General features: G+C 40.5%; 1 protein-coding gene across 1 annotated transcript; it reads left to right on the forward strand.

Annotated features, from left to right (window-relative positions):
• Positions 1 to 989: 989 nt before the first annotated feature.
• On the forward strand, positions 990 to 14,121 carry LYVE1 (lymphatic vessel endothelial hyaluronan receptor 1). Its single transcript, XM_004418431.3, has 6 exons — positions 990 to 1,074; positions 4,532 to 4,703; positions 4,813 to 4,952; positions 10,891 to 11,202; positions 12,078 to 12,156; positions 12,689 to 14,121. Exons 1-6 carry the CDS (start codon positions 990 to 992, stop codon positions 12,873 to 12,875), a joined length of 975 nt encoding a protein of 324 aa, XP_004418488.2. The 3' UTR covers positions 12,876 to 14,121.
• The last annotated feature ends 6,391 nt before the right edge of the window (positions 14,122 to 20,512 follow it).

The raw sequence follows: 20,512 nt of genomic DNA on the forward strand, positions 1-20,512 counted from the left end.
ACCTTCGCTCAAGGCATTGCCCTCAAACCAGAATTCCACAATGACCATGGACAACAAACCACTGAAAATCTAGCCGGGAAAACAGAGAGTGCAGTCTTCTCATACAGAGTACAGATAAACCTCACATTCACCAAATGAGAACAGGGAAGTCTAAGTTGAAGTTTGGTCTACCAGAACATAAGAGAAGTTTTTAAAGAGAGAGTTATTATATAAAGAACCCCTGTGGTGATTCCTCTTGTACAGTCAAAAATCCTTTTGTAAAGTGTAAAATGAACAATTTTATAAATTGCCCCCAAGTTGTGTTTTGTAAATATGAATTTTTTTCTGTGTCTAGTTCCTTTGAAGAAGGAATCACCTGTAGTGGTGTAGAAATGTCAAATGCATAAAAGAAGTCCCGAAGGGAGGCATGAAGACTCTGCCTTGGTATTTAAATAGGCATTTGCTTTCAAGAGCCTCAGCATCATCCTCCCCACAGACCACAAGGATATGCAGCTGGAAAAAGAAACACGGATTGTGAGACGAAAAAAAACACGATCCATGCTCAATCTCCTTTAGAGACAAAGACATTCCTAGGAGTATATAAATGAATGGGCTCCACACACAATAACAATGAACGGTGTGAGAACCGAGCTGGTGGGGGAGGTGGGCGGTGGCAGGGAATATGGGAATCAGGGAAATCTTCAGCAGTTCACACTGTGCTATCTGCCTTCCTCATTTGTGTGTTTTCTGAGTCAGCATGAGCTAAATTTTCCAGAAAGCCATCCACAAAGTACAGCCTGGGCGTTCAAGGGATGTCACTCATTTCCCCCAGTGACCTTGACAAAGTCAGAAGCTTGAAAGTGGGGAAATCCGGATGTCTCTGTTATGAAGTGGAGCAGTGGGGGCCCCAACATATTTCCAGAAGTCTCCATCCAGACTGGTGATTGTCTGCCTCTGTTACTGCCAGTGGCCATCTGAGGTGCTTCTCTGGCTCTGAAGGGGTTGGCACGATGGCCAAGTGCTTCAGCCTGGTGTTGCTTCTTGCTGCCATCTGGACCACAAGGCTCCTGGTCCAAGGCTCTCTCCGAGTAGAAGGTAAGTTTATCACCAGATTGCCAACCTGAGACAAGGCAAGATCTTACAAACCATCCTAACCCTACTTGGTTCTTGACTGTGGATTGCTGGGAGTGGGGGCAACCCTCAGTGTCCACAGAAGATCTAATTGATAGTATTGCTCTGCCAGAAATATTTTCACCATATGGTCAACTTCACCAAAATGATTCACATTTACCTTTATGTTATTTTGACTTTTATTTTTGGTTATGGGGTATTTTTAATGAGAATATTTTGAAACAAAACATTGAGGAGAGATCATTTGTTTTTAAAAGTGTTTCATTGAAGAAGCAAATCGTGATTGTGAAAATTTTAAGCAATCACTAAGCCTGGGGAAAATAGCTAACTTTCACAGAATATTGTCCTGTTTTATGCTTTTAGAAGTGCCAGTTAATTATTTTAATTTCAATTTTACTATACTATCATGGAATGCATATGTTTTTAATATGCAGTAAATAATAAATTAACTGAAAAAAATCTGTAAAAATATAGGTTTGAAAATTAGCCATCAGCTGTCTACCAAAGGAATGATTTGAAATGATTTCTGGGCTTTTGAGATGCCTAAATGGTAACTTCATTCTGCATTGCAGGCAAAAAATTGTAACCACAAATCACTCATTGCAGCTTTGGGCAAATAAAAATCTTAGCACTTCAAAAGAAAAGTTATATGCTTCTATGCTGAAAGATGCCCTGAGATATAGGCTATGTCGGGAACAGACACCCAGAGTTGATTCATATATTGATGTATTTAATTTAATAAGGGACTTTAGAGTTATATGATTGACTTTTTTTCAAATACCAGAACTGCTGCTTTCAAATAAGCTTGGTCCTCTTTGAAATCCCCCTGGGGTAACTATTCACTTTTCCCCAAAATGCTGCCATTACTCAACAATTTTGGAAATTGTTCTTTGATTTCATCACACTCTTTGGACCATCTTCGATAATGGCAAAAATTTCCTAAGGAAATTAAATTTTTGGAAACAACCGAAAGTTATTCAGAACCATGATTGGGGAAAAGGTAGCTGATGAAGGTGAGTGGATGAGGATGGGAACCTCCTTTGAGGGCCTATTATGTGGAGATACAGAGTTAAGTATGTAGGTAAAATATACTTATTCTCAAAAAGACATTTTATAGACGAAGAACCAGGCTCGGTGAGGCCAAGTGACTTGCCTAATGTCACACAGGCGGTATATAATAAAACCTGGGTTCGAATTCACTTCTGTCTGATTCCTAAGCGTATACTATTTCTACTATGCCTGTTGTTTCCTAAGAAATCTTAAGGAAGGGGTTACTGGAGTACCCCTGGAATTTCGGCTCCCTATTTTTGTCCTTAAATGAAATAGGAAAGCATAAAATTGATTAATGTTTGTTGACTGCCTACTATGGACCCAGCCTCCACTAGGTACAAGTTATCTAATTTAATTCTGACAAAAATTCTGTGACAAAAATATAACCATCCCCATTTTACAGATGAGAATGCTAACTTGCCTAAGGTCCCACAGCTAATTAACAATAGAAGAAATATTCTAAGTGAGGTCAATTGCCCAGAAGAGTTTTGTCATTACTCATAATAATAATATTTAGAGTAAAAATGAGATATGATGAGAAAGTATCAAGAAAACTTTATAGTGTAGTTAATAAATCTTCACTACAGGTATTCCCAAAGGAACAGCCATAGAATTTTGAGCAATAGCAAACTCATGGGCTAAATGAGCCAAATTCCAGGACAAATGGTGTGTCCTGAGAGTTCAGCTCTAATTTTGTGTGTGGGTGCATGTGCGTGTGTGTGTGTTTGTGTTCATCTTCTCCCCGTAGCACAGGGAAGCAGAACAGAGTCCCAGTTAAGAACTGGGGTTTTAGAGTCAGTCATAATTGGAGGCAGTCAGCCGCCTAGTTGTTCTATATCCTTAGACTTGGGAAAGTTACTTAATCTCTCTGAGGCTCAATTTTCTATTAAAAGAGAGAGAGTTTGGCACAGAGTCGCATCAACAGATGATAAATGTTGGAATTAATATTAGTATTAATATCAGTACTGGTATAGGTGTTAGTACATAACAGTCATAAGAGGTGTTTTGTCACAAACACTCATATTGGGGTGCTGGCTCTCTGGTCTCTCTTTTGGTGAGAGCAAGGTCTGGAAGCAAACAAGGGCATCCTCATCATTTACACATATCCTTTCCCCCATCCCCCTGCTCCAGGGCACAGCAAGGTCACATAGAGGACTTAGATATACTCCTTCTGTGTTTGCAAGAAGAAACTTCTTTCAAATACCAACCTAGAACGTGGTCAAAGCATTTGCCTGGACATCCAGTGCATAGATCCATGTACAAGCAATTACTTGGGGGATTGAAATGCCTTTTTATGGCCTTTTATGGATGAAGCCCAAAAGGAATAACATACCTGAATGCAATGCAACTTTGCAATTTCATACAGTCTATAAATCCCAGAACCCAGAGGGAAGGGAGCAAAGGAACTCTCAGATTCATTAGATTTTTGAGTAAAATATTATTCACATCTTAACTATTCAACTGCCTCAGCTTCCCCAGGGACATCAATCATTAGCAGACTAAAACCAAAATGCTTTAAAGATAACATAATGATAAAACGTTATTTATGATTTATTGAGCACCTACTTTGTGGCAGGCACCATGCTAAGCATTTTTATTTGAATTAACTCATTTAACTCTCACTACTATATACAATAGACATTGTTACTCCCTCAATTTTATAAATAAGGAAACTGAGGCTCAAAGAGATGAAGTAACTAGCCTAAGGTCACAGAGCTAGCAGGTGACATAGACTGGACTCAAATCCAGGTCTGACTCTAAAGCTATTTCCTCTATTTAGTTTCTCTGCCATGCAAGGTTTACTGCCCGGCTCCTCCAGGAACTTCTGAGTAAGCCTGCCCTCCAATGGTCAGAGAAGACCTGGGACTGAGAAAGCTCACATTCTGTGAGCTTGTTACACCATGTGAAACATTTTTCGGCCCATCTCAGAAATAGTGGTGCCCCAACCCACATTGGTTTGGAGTATTACTAACTATTCTATTAACCAGAGCCCTGAATTCCATTTCTCAAAGTCTCAGACCCTTCATTTTATAGACTCCAAGAAGGTTTACAGCAACTGCATCATGTAGACCTCCCCGCAGGAACTGGTGGCCGAAGCCTCCATGTAATGAACAAGGCACCTTAAAGCAATGGGGTATGATGACTCGGATGTGCTGAGAGGTACAGCTTGGACCAGAGCAAGCACCCACCTAACCCAGTAGGGTGTCCTTGTGGGAAATGCCTGGCCTGTGTCCCGTTATTTCTAAACTTCAATCCCAGCCCCAAGGCCCTCATTGCTGTATCAAGACAATAATGCTCTGCTAGGAAGGAGAGCCTCAGGGCTGGGAACAAGGACAGCAGCAAACTGAGGACCTCTGTGATTCCTTTGCAGAGCTTTCTATCTCAAGGCCATGCAGAATTGTGGGCGTCACCCTTGTGAACAAAAAGGCAAAGGAGCAGCTGAATTTCTCAGAAGCCCAGGAGGCCTGTAGGCTGTTGGGTCTAACTTTGGCCAGCAGAGACCAGATTGAAGCAGCATGGAACTCTGGCTTTGAGACTTGCAGGTGAGAAACAGCTGGATTCACAAACACTGCTGGAGCTCTTTAGGCTCTGTGTTCTTGTTCAGCAATAGCAATAAATGCATCCATTCAGCTAACGTGTATTCTGTTACAGCTACGGATGGGTTGAAGATAAGTTCTTGGTCATCCCTCGGATTTTCCCGAACCCCAAGTGTGGCAAGAATGGGAAGGGCGTCCTGGTCTGGAGAAACAGTCTCAGCGCAAAGTCCAGTGCCTACTGTCACAACTCATCTGGTGAGTCAAATCTGCAGCCTTTCCACGTGGCATGTTTTCTCTGGGTTTCTGTAGCTCTATGACCTGTCTGAGAAGAGTAACCCTGAGCAGCAGCAGAAGCAGTCATGGTGATGGTCATTTAACCCTCCCAAGACTGACTCTGTGACCAGGCTAGAGGTCGCAGCGTGCCCCTCAGAGGAAAGAGTTAGAGAAATATAGAGAGAGGACATCCCAGGAGGTTCCATCAGCTCCCCACTCCATCTTATAAGATAAACAGGAAGAAGGGGAGGAAACAGCCACTGTGGACAAAGCAATGTCCTCAGTTATCTCCGTGCACTGGACAATCTCCCGCTGAGGTATGCTTTATCATCCCCATTTTGCAGATGAAAAAACTTAGCTCAGAGGATGTAAGTACATGTGTCTAAGGTCTCATTACTATAAATATTCAAACACAGGTCTAACTCTTTTTGTTACCTCACATTCCTTCATAGGAGAGGAAATTCAGATGCTGCATTTGACATTGTTAAGAACTAGACCCAAGCTCCATTTTATGAAGGAAGAAGTTGAAGCTAGAACGTAGACTTGATTGGCTTAGGGTCACGCAATCTTCCTTTTGACCTTGCTTGGAGACCTCGGCCGCCTTAGCCCAAGGGCTTTACCTAAAAAACTTCTCAGAAAGTTTTTCTTTTACTAAATACTTGTTCTCACTTTGTCATAACAACCTCTGTCTGATTTATTACTCTTCATACATGCTCATAAATCTGACCTTCCAAAGATCACACAGCTGAGTGGTCACACACAAGGATAGATTCCAAAGTCATTCTCTAAGATCAGGAGATAAATGTGCACCAGCAACATTATGTCACCCAAAGGCAACATGGGGTCCAAGCAGTTTTCTGAACCAGGGGGCTTTGGCCTAGGAAGGGCCCTGAAAGACGCTTTGTCCACTTCCCTCACTTCACGGATGAAACGACGGTAGCTCAGAATGGAGGTCTGGTTTGTTCAAAGCCCTGTAGTCAGTGGCAGGGTCGAGACTGGGACACAAAGCTTCTTCCAACACTTTCCTTACCATCTTCCTCCTCTCCTCCACCTCTTCCACCTAGCTCTTTTGGCTGGGGAATTGGTGGTTCACATGCCTGTTTATCTCATAGCTAGCCCAGGCCTGTCAAATGGCCTGGCCTTTTAACTGCCGGGCCTTCCTGCCAGCTGTCAGTGTGAAGGATGATACCCGGCCCTCTGGACTAAACAGAAGGGAGCTGGAGGAAGAGGACTTGGATTTGTGCATTTCTTCGTGGTTTCTTTGAACTAGTACTTCCATCCCCTATATTGCCTGTATACTTAAAGTCTGGTGAGGTTTGATTAGACTCATGTTCAATATTTTTGGCAAAAATACTTCATAGATGATATCGTGTACTTTGGATCACATCCCAACAAAAGACACTTAATGTCAGTATGTCCCACTGTTAATATGCTAACTTCGACCATTTGAGTAAGATGGTGGCTGCCAGATCTCTCTAATGAACTCATAAAGATATGTTTTCCCCTTTGCAGTGAGTAGGTAATCTATAATGGGATATCTTGGCACCATGCAAATGTTCTGACCCCCAACCTTCTTTTACCTAGTAGTTTAAGCAGCCATTGATGATCCTTGCTGGAATCAGTTATTATATGTGGGGCTGCTAAATGGTGATTTTTCTAAATTTAGTCTTCCTTCTACATTTATTAAGTTATTAGCTGGTATTCTTCGGTAAAAAAGAATCTCTCTGTCTCTCTCTCTCTCACGCAGACACACACATCTTCTCCCTTCTCCCTAGACTACCATGGACACATGGGATTTTACTTATTCTTATATTTACATATTTACTTATTATTTATTCTAATCAATTTTACAATTATTATTCTTTTATTCTTTTGATGCTCACATTTTCTCCAATTTGGTGAGCGGGAGCCCCTTCTAGTTGACTTTTGTGTCCTTTATCCCACTAGTATTTGAAAAATTCCTTGCTTTCTGGTATAATAACATGTCCCAGGCTTACTTAGTACTTTCTCTGTCCCAGATAGGGAATCGGCCATTTATTTCTCCAAGGGTCCCTGGTTCTCTTCAATGGAGAATGTTAATTAGAAACCAAGATCTGGATGCAAGTTGTTCTCATTACTACTGGAGTTTTCATTGCTTCTCTGTCCTTTTTAGTGGACAGCTAGGAAATACATATATACACACATACATATATATTTAAAAGTTACGAATTTGTATAGATATTTCCAACTCAAATTTAACAATGCAAGTTTTGTCTTAGTTTACCTTGTCTTTATACTTAGTTTACTTTGTTTTATACTATCTTTTTTCTCTTATATGGAAAATCTTAGTACCCAATAAATAATATTAATATAGTTTCTTATCCTATGATAGTTTCAAAATTATAAAACCAACATTATTAGGAATAATAAACCTACTGAGTGGAATTTGAGATTTCTTTGCATTTCTTTTAGTCTTCAGAAGATATCTCTCTAAGGATGTACTGTCAGAGAGTTGTGTGTGAAAGGGACTGAAAGAATTCACTCCTCTGTGTGGTTATATTATCATTTTGAAATAAATTAGGTTCACCTGCCTCAGTTGTCACCTTTGTGAGGATCAAAGTTACCCTAAGCCTCGTCCTAACACTAATCCTAAACTTACCCTAGGTTTCTTTGTTTTTGTAACTTCCTTTTTCATTGCTATCTTGTGAGGTCCGGGGATCAGAGTAACCCTAACCCTGACCCTCAACCTTACCCTAATTATCCTTCTTACCGTTATCTTCGCAAGCTTTGGGGATCAGACCAAAGTGCTTTATATGCTCTGCATGCACCACCTGCTTCCTGCTGTTCCCTCTACACAATGCCCATCCTCCTCATCACCTGTCTAACTCCTACTCTTTATTCAAATCTCAAGCCCAACTTGTCCAGGAAGCCTTTCTATACTCCTTACCCCTACATTTCCTCTTGAACTCCAACCGCACTCTGTGTTTAATATCTATCAGAGCACTTGGCACATTCTAGAGAAATTATATGTATAGGTTGGAGGGGAAGGAGAGCCAGGTCCTAACACTTCCAGGTGAGACGCATTGCGTCCTCAACCAGTTAGGGATCATGGAACCAGATTGCTGTTGATCCCTCACACCGTGGCCCTCTCGGCTACACTTAATGAACAGAGAGGCAAAGGAAATTAATTCTTATAGATCTTATCTAACATGCCCACACACTACGCTAGGCCCTGCACATTTACATCTCCTTAATCTCCAGTAAAATGACACAAGTGTATCATTTTTACTTCCCAGGAGAAGTAACTGATGCTCAGAGTGTACCATGCTGTGGTCACAAGTCAATAAGGGAAAGAGCCATGTTACTTCCATGTAGCACCCTCCGTGGTGATGATCACACCTCAATAGCATAGGCCCTGGTGGGTCCCAGGCATCAATATTTTTTAAAAGGTCCCCAGATGATTCTAATCTGTAGCCAGGACTGAGAATCACTTTTCCCTAGAAAATATCTAAGATCTAAGTTTTAGGATTCCAGATACTTCTGGATTCCCCTGCTTCTGTGAAATTGCAATAATCTCCTTCTTTGCTCCTGGATTGTACTCTCTCCTCTCTGCGTTTCATCCTCCACACACCTCCACTGATAATTATGTTACTCCTCTGCTCCACAGCCCTTGAATGACTTCCTATCTGAGAATATGATGTAAACTATAAAGCCTTTTGCAAATAAGGCATCATAGTGGGCATATACGAGAACTTTTCTATATCGCCTGGAAGGTTTGTGGACCCCAGATGAAAATTCTCTCTCCTACAGAACAAATTCCAAATGGTTTAACATGACAGTTATGAATCTTGATACTCTGGCCCCAAGCTCTCTTCCCAGTCTCATCTCCTGCTTGCAGTCTTTCATGCTTCCAATCACGTATGCAGCCTTCTCCAGCCACACTGCTCTCCTTGTCATTTTTCTAACGTAACTACACTTTTAAACTTCTGCATTCTTGGATCATTCTATTCCTATTGACTTGGATATTCTCTTCCTTCCTCCATACTGGATGAAGTGCTGCTCTGTTCCAGCCATACTGGCCTTTTATTCATCAAATATGCTGAGTTCATTCAGCTTCAGGCTCCTGAACATCCTGTTCTCTTTACTTGGAATGCTTTTGCCCTAGATCGTCAATGACTGGCTACTTTTCATCATTCAGGTCTTAGCTTAAGTATTACTTCCCTACAGAGACTTTCTTTTATCACTCTATCACTCTATCCAGAGTATCTGTCTCCCACCCCCACCCTACCAGTTTAACCCTTATCCTGTTTCACTTTCTTCTCAACGTTTACCATCCTCCAAAATTTCTGGGTTATTTATTTATTTTTTTATCTCTATCCTTCTAATAGCCTATAAGCCCTTTACGAGCAGGGACTTTGTCTTGTTTGCACCATATCCTAGTACCTAGAACAGTGCCTGGCACAGAGCTGGAGCTCAATAAATATTTGTTGACTGAATGCATTAATCCCCCATACCCTACCAAATGCCATCTCCTCTGTGAATCCCCGGTGATCTCCTCCTTCCCTTATCAAAATGCCTCTGTCTCCTGGAAACAGGAACCATACCTTATTTGTCTCTGTATTTTCAGTTCCCAACACAGTATACTATGCTCGTATGGTTTTTTTCCCCCTGATATTCAAAAGTGTTCATTTTTTGAAGGAAGAACTTAGCATGTGCTCAAGAATGGGAGATGTAAGTAAAAGTTCAGGGCAGAGGTCAAGGATAATGTCTATTTGAATAGAGGTCTTTTCAAAGTAAAATGAATAGTATAAAATTCTGCCTGAATACATCTGTGGTCAAAAATATTTTATCAGTAGTATCCAGGTTCCTGATTGGTAATTTATTTAATTTTCAAAAATGAATGGAATAACTTTTTTTCCTAGCTAACATTCCAACTGATGCTACCCACTGCTGCAAATAACTAGGAATTTAAAACAGATGCACATTATAATATACTGCATGGCTCTGCCGTTTACTAGCCATGTGACTTTGGGCAAGTCATTCAATTTCTCTGAACTTTAGTTTCCTCCTATATAAACGAGAGTTTGATAAAATTATTAAATGAAGTTCCATGGTTGACTCAGAGCAAGAAATTTAATAAATATCAGTTTCCTCTCTACCACATTCAACAGATTGGAAAGCAAACCTACATCTCTCCCCTGTCCTCTTCCCTTTTTTAATTTTTTTTTTTTGATGAGCACAGAGAAATATGGTTTTAGTAGATCTTTGTCCTAAAATGGTGTCATGTGTGTGTATTTGGTCTCCCCATCTACTCCTTCTTCCCTTTCACTTTTCCTTCCTTCCTTTATTTATCAAATATTTACTGAGCATATACTGTGAGCCAGGCACAGTACACACACCATGATGACCAAGACAGATACAGTTTCTGCTTCTAAGGAGCTCACAGTCCAGTGGGGAGCAGTGTAATGAGAACTGTGACAAGGGAAGTATAAGGAGGTACACAAATATATGCCCAGGGACCCAAGTCTGCCTAAGAAAGAGATATTCATTCTGAGACCTGAAGGATAAGGAAGAGTTAGCTAAAGAAAGAGGGGGCAAAGAGTGAAGAAAACATTGTGGTCAAAGGCTTGGATGTGAGAGAAAGCATATCAAAGAACTGAAGGAATTTCAATATGGCAGGAGGAACAAGAGAAAGACTGACCAGAAGAGGTGGGTCATGTCAGCAGGGGCCAGATCATGGAGGGCCTTCTAGGCCAGGCAGCTGAGGCAGTCACTGAAGGATTCTAAGGAAGGAAGTCATCTGATTAGATTTGCATTTTTTTTAAGACCATTCCAGCTGCAGTATAAGGGGATTGGAGGGGAGTAAGACTAGAGGCAGGAAGACCAGTTAGGAGGCTGTTGCAATACTCACTTGTTATTTCATTTCTCCCTTCGCTGACAGATACTTGGATTAACTCATGCATTCCAGAAATTACCATCACTAAAGATACCATATTCAACACTCAAACTGCAACATACACAAGAGAAATGACCGTCAGTGACAGCACATACTCAGCATCATCCACCGATGCACCTTTCTTGACTACACCTGCTCGTGCTCCCACTACAGCTCTGGCTTCCACTTCTACTCAGAGGAAAAGAAAATTAATTTGCATAACGGAAGCTTTTATGGAAACTAGCACCATAACTACGGAAACTGAATCATACATGAAAAATAAACCAGCATTCAAGAATGAAGCTGTTGGGTTTGGAGGTAAGAGCTTTCTGTGTCTGCATTATGCATGTGTTTGTGTGTAACAGATAATGCATAGAAACTAGCCTGTCTCCAGATTTGGCACTCAGGACCTGCCAAGTACAAATAAAGGTTTATTGCAAACTCAACTTTCATAAAGTCTTAGAATTTGAGGGCTCTAAAGAACCTTAATGATTAAAAATTATGAGTATAAAATAGCTTCTTTTAAAACTCAAAGCCTTTAAAAATAAATTACTATCTATTAATATGTAGAAGTTCTTTTTAAAATATGTATCTTAAATGCCTATGATTAGTTTGTTTTAGAAAGTTTGTTTTCCTATTTAAAAGTAGGGGTCTTGAGGCCGGCCAGGTGGCATAGTGGTTAAGTTCACGCGCTCCACTTTGGCAGCCCAAGGTTCGCAGGTTTGGATCCCGGGCGTGGACATTTGCACCACTCAACAAGCCATGCTGTGGCAGGCGTCCCACATATAAAGTAGAGGAAGATGGGCACGGATGTTAGCCCAGGGCCAGTCTTCCTCAGCAAAAAGAGGAGGATTGGCGACAGATGTTAGCTCATGGCACATCTTCCTCACCAAAAAAAAAAAAGTAAGGGTCTTAGCTCCAAATTTACCACCTCAAGGCCACAGAGAGGGAATGAAATCTATCTGTCATATTGCAACTTAGAGAATAGAGAGAGCATGAGAGGCCAAGGATTCTAGAGGCAAGAAGCAAAGAAGCAGATGAGGGTCCAACATCCCATCCTCTGTATGGTCACAGAGGAGGCTTTTCTCCTGCACTATCTGCTGTCTTGATGTTGTGAAGATGAGTTGTTAGAAGAGCAGTGCACGACAATGTGTATGTGAAGGACCAACCAGGCACGTCTCTGTTTCCTCCAGGTCTTCCCACGGCTCTGCTAATTCTTGCTCTCCTCTTCTTTGCTGCTGCAGCTGCTCTCGCGGTTTGCTACATCAAAAGGTAGGGTTGTTGGCATATCATTAGTCCTGTAATCTTTGTCACATCCCTATCTTTGTTTTTCCAAGGTTGTTGTTAGCATTTTCTTGGTCAAAATGGAAATGGCAGTCCTCTTATACTGTAAATTTTCTCCCTCATCCCATCTCTCCTCCCTACCACCCAATCTTTCCTACTATTTCAGCACACGCATGTCATCCAGCCTTTAGATACAGGTCAATGGTTGTCCCTTTGAAAAGAACAAGGAAAAAGAAAAGACTGAAATGTATATGTTTTATTTGATTTTCAATTCTTTGTGTTTGCTGGGAGGGTTGTGAAGTCAGCCTAAAGTTTCTTCTGTGAACTTACTGTCCCATCTAAATGAATCCATTAAGGTGGGGATGTGCTAATGTATTTGAGAGTGCATGTGTTAGCATCTCTCTGAAATAGAGGTACCCAGTGTACTGTGCCAACATGGGCCATTGCGGACAAAGCGTTATCTATTGTTATCTGTGTTACATAGGAGTCTCTCACTTGAATTTTATGTTTATGCCTACAGGTATGTGAAGACCTTCCCTTTTACAAACAAGAATCAGCAGAAGGAAATGATTGAAACTAAAGTAGTGAAAGAGGAGAAGGCCAATGATAGCAACCCTAATGAAGAAGCAAAGAAAACTGATAACAAGCCAGAAGAGCCCAAGAGTCCACCCAAAACTACAGTGCGATGCCTGGAAGCTGAAGTTTAGCTGAGAAAGAAATGAGAGGACACAGCTGAGGCTGATTTCTTTCCTGATACATATCCTGGCCCCAGATGGGGAAACTAAAAGGGCCAAAGAACCAAACAAGAAAGTCTACCCTTGGTTCCTAACTGGAATCAGCTCAGGGCTACCCTTGGACTATGCAGCTCACCAAAGGAAATTGCTTTCTTCTTACTGCAATTCTTTCTGGATCCTATTCTCCTACCTCCAAAGCTTCCCACAGCATTTCTAGCCTGGTTATGTACTAATAATATCGCAGTGGGAGAAAGGAACTTGGCAAAGCACAAGGATCTAAAACAGCTAATCAAAACACGTTTGTAAAGAGGCCTCCAGGCTGACTGAGAAAAGATGAGTTGAAAGCCAAGAAACCACGGAGGCCATGGCTTTCTCTATTGACTCCACAGCCCAGATCCTTTCCTCAGCTCTGAAAAGGAAACCCTTATACCACCTGGCATGTCCTTCTGAGCCAGGCAAGAGCAAAAGAAGGAAAGAAAAGTTTAGCAACTGAAGGCCATGGAGATTCCCGTGACTTGAGAGCTAATCTCTGTAAAGCCAAAATAAATAGAGAAAAACAGTGAGGCTGAGGATACCGACAGCATATTGTCAGTAAGGACTATAAAGACAGACAGGGTCAAAGTATTCATCTCTGAATAATCCGCATTGGACTCACTTTTTAGAACGCACACACACTTTCTTTACTCTCCTTCTCCTGCTGCTGCTATTTTCTCTAGAAGAATATACTTTGACAAGAAACCAAAAAAAATAATCTCTTACAATTATCTATTTTTATCTGAGCTACAGAAATTATTACTGAGGAAAATTACTGTGTTAAAAAGCATAAAATTTAACAAACATTTCATGAATACCTTCTATATGTCAGGCACTGTCTGAGGTATTACATTCTGTAATTGAATATTATCCATCAAACAATTGCATATAATAGAATGTTGTGCGAGGCTAACTTTTTTCAGCTTTGATATCCCCAGCTTATCCACTTCCAAAACTAATTTTTTTTTTGCTGAGACTAATCTATTCATTATTTTCTCTAATCCGGCAACCATTATAACCTTAATTTATTATTAACCTACCTAAAATGTACATTATTACCTCTATCCACCAAAGCACACTTTTTAAATGCCATTAACAAATGAATCACCAGGTATCCTTTTTCCAGCAAGAAGAGCCTGAGAAGAGCAGAAATATTAGTCTTCCAAAAATAAAAGCATTCAGAAAACTTCTTTGCTCTCTTATTTACATGGATGCATTATACCTTTCATGCAAAATTTAAGTAATTCATTGTTTGCAAAAGTAAGAGAGACAACTTCAGTTGTTGAAATACAATCATATGTAAACCCAATAGTACATGTGGGCTGTTCTTGCTTCAGACGGTCTTGTTTTAAGTTGGTCAAGTACACACACATAAAGAAGTCCTTTTCTTGGGATTCAAGTCCTACGTTCTAATCCATTTCAGAGGTTACAGGGAGCTGGAGATTCAGGATAGCTCATTTGTCCTGTTTCTCTAGCTTTCTCTCTCCCTTTCTCTAGTCTTCCTCCACTTAGACTGCTAATATCTTCTTTCCCTCACCAGTGACCCCGGGCTCCATGATCCTCTCAGCCCACAGGCCATATCCTGCTGGCATAGTCTTTTTTGATTGGTCCACAGAGTATTATCTTAAAATCTAGTTTAATTGCCAAGGATTAAAAATCAAGAGATTTCACATATTTATATTTTGGAGTTCCCTTGAAAAATGAAAATACCTGGAGATAGAGAACCCATATTTCCTCACAGCAATAATCATCTGTTACTAAGTAGTGGCTGTCCCCTTTAAATGGGCTATGCTCTTTCCACCTCACCACAGTCCTCACCACTCTCTCTTGAACCCTCAAGCCAAAGTAAATGTGCCATTTCCTTTGGATCTTGTAATACTGTTACCTTTTGTTTCACACCCAGTGCATTTCACTCATTTACAACCTGCGAGTCCCTGAGGTCTATGAGTTTGAAACTCTGGTTTGTCAATCCTTAAACTTTATCGGCCTCATCCGGTTCTCAGGGAACAAAGAAGAAAAAGGGGGGAAGAGCCTAAGTAGTGATCTTCCTTCTGTGTGGGTTAGCTGAAAAATAATCAGATCTTCCACACTAGATCTCCCATCTTGTGTGGGATCTACTACATATTAGGATACTATCTTCTTCTGTTAATTTAGACAGGTATATGCCATACCCAGGAGGAGGAAGGGGGAAGGGAAAAACCCCGCCTGACCACATATAATCACTTGATAGCCCAAATGTCAATTGCAAACATTCTGATGAAAATATGTAACTTCTGTCATTATGGAAGAAAAGAAGGAAGGAAGGAAAGGAGGGAGGAAGGAAGGAAACAAACTTTTATCGAGGGCCTACTAGTCAACAGTCATTTTCACATATTGTCCTATTTAATCACCACATCTTCCCTGAGAAGTTTTTATTAATTAGAAAATTGGATTTTTAGAGGAGCTACAGCACTTATCAGTGGTCACAGGTCTAGCTAAGTGGTAGAGGTAGGATTTAATCCCAGGTCAGGACTGCAGAGCCCATACTCCTTTCCCTTCACTGCTGTGCTTCTCTTGCACGTGACAATACAGTGACATAAACTATTCCAACGTGCAAGCTTGAAATCAGTTACTTGCCAAAAACAACGGTGGTGAAGTAAGAAAAACAATTCAGGATCCTGTCCCAACTTCAGGGAATCTTTCTTAAATTCATTTGCAATAACTAGGAGAAAAGGGAACCACTAAAAAACCTTGAGAACTGCTCCCTCATGGATGCAGACACCAACCCCAGCAAACACTTACCTGGTCCAGCTCATACAAGGCTCAGAAGGATGCAAGATAGGCTCCTCTAAACTCTTTTTTCACAGAGTGAAAAAAATAAAGTCCAGTGTCACAGATAGCTAGAAGTGGAGTCTGGCCTAGCAGTCTCCTTCTTCCTACTCAAATTCTCTTTACGTTCCATTGAACAAAGAGAAATTGGAAGAATATGAGGGACGACCCCGGTCCAGACCTATAATCTAGCCTACCAAAGCCAGTCTTCAAACGAGGCAGGTAGACAGCCATATGATTACATTTCCAGGTGGTGCAAAGGAGCTCCCTGCCCAGAAACGCCTCTTCTTCATGCCCGCCTCCCCGGCTCAAACACTATAGATCCATTCCTTTGGGCAAAAGTACTCTGTCTTGAGAAGGAGTCTCCTGTAAAGCTGCATGCTTTTTATAAAGGCCAAGCCAACTATCAAATACTAACATGCCAACGTGAGTCCAATAAAGACAAGCTATTGCTAAGGGTAGAAAGCTGGAGTAAAGCAGGTGACTTGAGGCCCAGCTCATGCTTGCGCATAGTGAGAGTTTATAAATGTCCATTGGCTTGAACAAAATTAAATCATGTTGATTTCCAGACCAAAGAATCCTACATTTTATTGTTTTTCTCTAGACCTTTAGCGAGTGCCCAGAGCAAAATCAATTGCTCTAGGGAAGAACAGTTTTATAAGGATGATAATAATAATATGCAAGTAAATAAGTTCTTACTAAGAAATGGGAGAGTCACTTACACCAAAAAAGAAATGGTTTAAGTCTCCAAACAGGAAGAGAAGCAATTATTCATCAGTTCAACCTCCTAGTTAAATGTAAATAAAATTTAATTGTTTACCCTATAATAGTCTATATGTAAGGTCAAGGTTGACCTAAGAGCATTTTAATAATACTAAAATCAGCTGGGAGCATTCTCCTTTATGTATGTTCCCCAGGAAATGCCCAAATTTCCAAATAGAGCTGATGTGATTTAAGATGTACCCATTTAGTTTCTAGAAGGCCATTTGCTTTTAAAAAACAAACGTATTTTAGAATAGTTTTAAATTTACAAAAAGAAAATGTGAAGCTAGTACTGAGTTCCCATATACCCCACACTGTTTCCCCTACTATTAACATCTTATATTAGTAAGGTAACTTTTTCACAATTAATGAACCAGTATTGATACATTATTGTTAACTAAAATTCATACTTGATTCTGATTTCCTTAGTTTTTACCTAATATCTTTATTTCTGTTCCAGGATTCCATCCAAGATACCATATTACATGTAGTCGTCATGTCTCCTTAGGCTCCTCGTGGCTGTGATGGTTTCTCGGACTTTCCTTGTTCTTGATAACCTTCTCAATTGTGAGAAGTACTGGTCAAGTATTGTGCGGAATGTCCCTCAGTTGGGATTTCTCTGATGTTTTCTTATGATTACCCTGGAGGAGGGGAGACAGACAGACAGAGGTGAAGTGCCATTTTCCTCACAGCACATCAAGGGTACATATTATCAACATGACCTATCACTGTTGATGTTAACCTTGAGCACCTGGCTGAGGTCGCGTTCGTCAGGTTTCTCCAATGTAAAGTTACTCTTTTGTCCTCTTTCCACACTGTACTCTTTGGAAAGAAGTCACTATGCACAGCCCATACTTAAATAGAGGGCAATTACGCTCTGCCTCCTTGAAAGCAGAATATCTACATAAGTTATTAGGAATTCTCCTGCACAAGAGATTCATCTATTCTCCCTCATTAATTTATTCAATCATTTATTTACATGAGTATGGACTGATGAACATTTATTTTCTACTTTAGGTTATAATCCGATACTGTTTAATTTATTTTTTGCTCAAATTGTCCCAGCTTTGGCCACTGGGAACTTTTTCAGTTTGTTCCCATGTCTCTTTGACCTACCCCCATTATTGTGTTTTTCTTGGGCACTTCTTTACTTTTCTGATGATCCAAACTCATCTTATAATACATTTCCTGCCCCAGTCTCAGAATCAGCCATTTCTCCAGAGAGTCCTAGCCTCCTTTTTTTTTAGAATGGTATTAGAAATCAAGACCTAGGTGTGCTCATTGCTACTGGGATTTCATTGCTTCTAGGCCCTCTCCCATAAACCCAGGCAACAGCAATCCCAATATTTTCCAATTTCATAGACAAATGATTGTTTTTTAAATTTCAGGACCAAAATAGGGTTTCCAACTTTTTAATTATTTTAGACAAAGACATATGAAAATTATACTGTCTAACATCACTATCATTTTATGAAAGATAGCAAAGAGGAAGGATATAAAATCAGAATAAAGAGAAGTCGCTAAATAAGTCCAGTTTTATGAAACACTCACTACACAGACCTTATCTTTCTCATTTTAGTATGAGCCAGTGATGACTTACCCATTGATAAGTGCCAGTCAATGGATTGGTCTTTGCCAACTAACTAGAGGAAATAATTTTCTGAGCTGTAATTAAGATAACCATTTAGGATAATGTAGACAAGCTGAGAGCAAGTACACAAGTCCTATGATTGGGATCTAATTCCTTCTGCCCTTCCAACTGTCTCTCCTTCCACATTCCTCCCCCTACTCCAGCCTTGCCCACCACATATACATACCATTACTATTAGGCAAAGAGAGAGCTCAGTATCTGAAAAGAGAGAGATGATTTACAACTCACAGTACTTCGAACTTACCTGTACTAAGTGCTATAATTTAGGCACAGACTATGGGAACTCAGAGGGGAAACTACTTCTGACTGATTTTATCTGGAAAGGTTTCATGAAGATCATGGTATTTGAGCTAGGCCTTTATGGATATGTAAGATTTTGGTCAGGAAAATATGAGAAAGAACAACAGTCTGAGATTTTTGGTCTTGCAAAGCCACAGAGATGGGAAAGAGGGAGCAGTGTTCCCTAGATGGCCAGTTGTCTACCGTGGCTGCAGGCTCTGGTGTCATGGCAGTAGGGAAGAGATGGATAAAAGGAGGCTGGGAAGGTATGCAAGTGACAGACTCTCTGGCATGTTCATTCTAAGGCTGAGCACCGTCTCTGATTGGCACATAAAAGCATCAGTGCCTTATGATCATCACGTAATAATAAAATTTGGGGGATTCTAAAAGATGATTCTCGTGGTGGTATAAAATATGGACTAAAAAAATTGTTAAACCAAACCTAGCTGATCATCAGACCCATCTAAGGAGATTTGTAAAAGTTCAAAATCACAGGCCCCCATCCCGGCCCAATAGAATCAGAATGTTTTTACATATTTAGGACCAAGGAATCTGTGTGGAAGCAAACAAACAAACAAAAGCAAAAAAACCCCAAAGAATCTGATCCAGCTGGCCCCAGGACCAGTGAATGGGAATCACTGAACTAGAGAGAAGAGGGATAAGAAGCAGTAAGACAAAGAGTGCCCATGTGAGATGGTAAGGGCTTGGTCTAAGGCAAAGGCAGAGAAAATGGACAGAAAAGGGATTCCAGAGATGTTTCTGAGACTAAAATCAAAAGTCTTGGCTAATTGATTAGATATTAAAATAACTCAAAGGCAACAGTGAAATTTTCAATTTGGGCAGCTACGTGAACGGTGATTTCACTAGCCGAGTTAGGGAATGAAAAAAAGGAAAGCATGTTTGAGAGGGAAGATAATGAGCTTGGCGTGATGATGTGTTGTTTGTGGTATGGAAACAGAACATCTGGGTGGAAGTATCTATAACGCAGGTAAAATTTTAGATATGGGGGAAAGAGAGGAATAAAGATAAAGATTATTAAGCCATTAACATGCAAATGATAGTTGAGGACTTGAGAGGGAATAGGGAGAGATTAGTTTATAGGTAAAAGAATGAGGAAAAATATCCAATAGTTGACAGTGAAAATTGCAGCAGGACAAACATTAACACAGCCCCTCTACTCCTCTAATTGCCAGTCTAACTTTCCCCCTTATCTCCCTTCCTAAAAGGAAAGATGTACCTTGCTGCAGAGTCTAAGTCAACCTATATAAGAAAGGAATGAGCAGGAGGCAGGGAGGGAAGGGGAATGGGGAAGAGTTGCATGGAGCTAGGTGTCGAGAAATTTGGGGGATTTGTGGAAGGAGATGCCCCAGCGTGACTGTGGTCTGTGATGGAAGTAGATAGGAGAGGAAAGGAGATTTTTACAAACTTTGCTGTGGTATATGTATTTAAATCCCTTTCACGGTTTTTGAAAAAGGCAAAGAAAGGAATATTTTGAAGTTAGTTTTGATTGCTATGCTGTGTTTCTTTCACTTCAGCGCCACTCCAAGCCTGAAGCACAGACATCTAAGCTTAATGAAGCATAAAGAATTATTAGACTTGATAATAAAATAATACCGTCCCTGGAGTAGTATTATCCAGGGTCATTCAGGGATATGAATTAACGGCCATAGAGCTTGAATGGTGGCACTAATATTAACTGAATTGGCATGAACTCAATTTACTTTGTCTTACATATTCTCTGACCTCTTCTTGCTGTTTCCCAGATCTGAGTTCAAGCTCTAATCACTTTTCATCCATGCCTTTTCTCTCCCTGTTTCCAATCTCAGCAATCTCTCTGTCACACCTACAGTCCATCCTTCTGTCCTACCAAAGTGAATTTGATCTGATACAGAGCTCATCATGTCACTCTTCGGACCTCTGTAGGATCCCCATTTTTTCCAGAAGTCCAAACACATCACTATACTGGGTGGATATGGTGAGTTGGCATTCAGCATCTGTTTCAATGTGTGCCTTCCTAAACTGTAGAGGGTAGAAAACCAAAACTACTTTTCCCAGACTCTCTACAGCTGGATACAAA

Source organism: Ceratotherium simum, chromosome 7 (genome assembly GCF_057802395.1).
Source record: "Ceratotherium simum simum isolate JZ-2026a chromosome 7, ASM5780239v1, whole genome shotgun sequence".
NCBI classification, from domain to species: domain Eukaryota; kingdom Metazoa; phylum Chordata; class Mammalia; order Perissodactyla; family Rhinocerotidae; genus Ceratotherium; species Ceratotherium simum.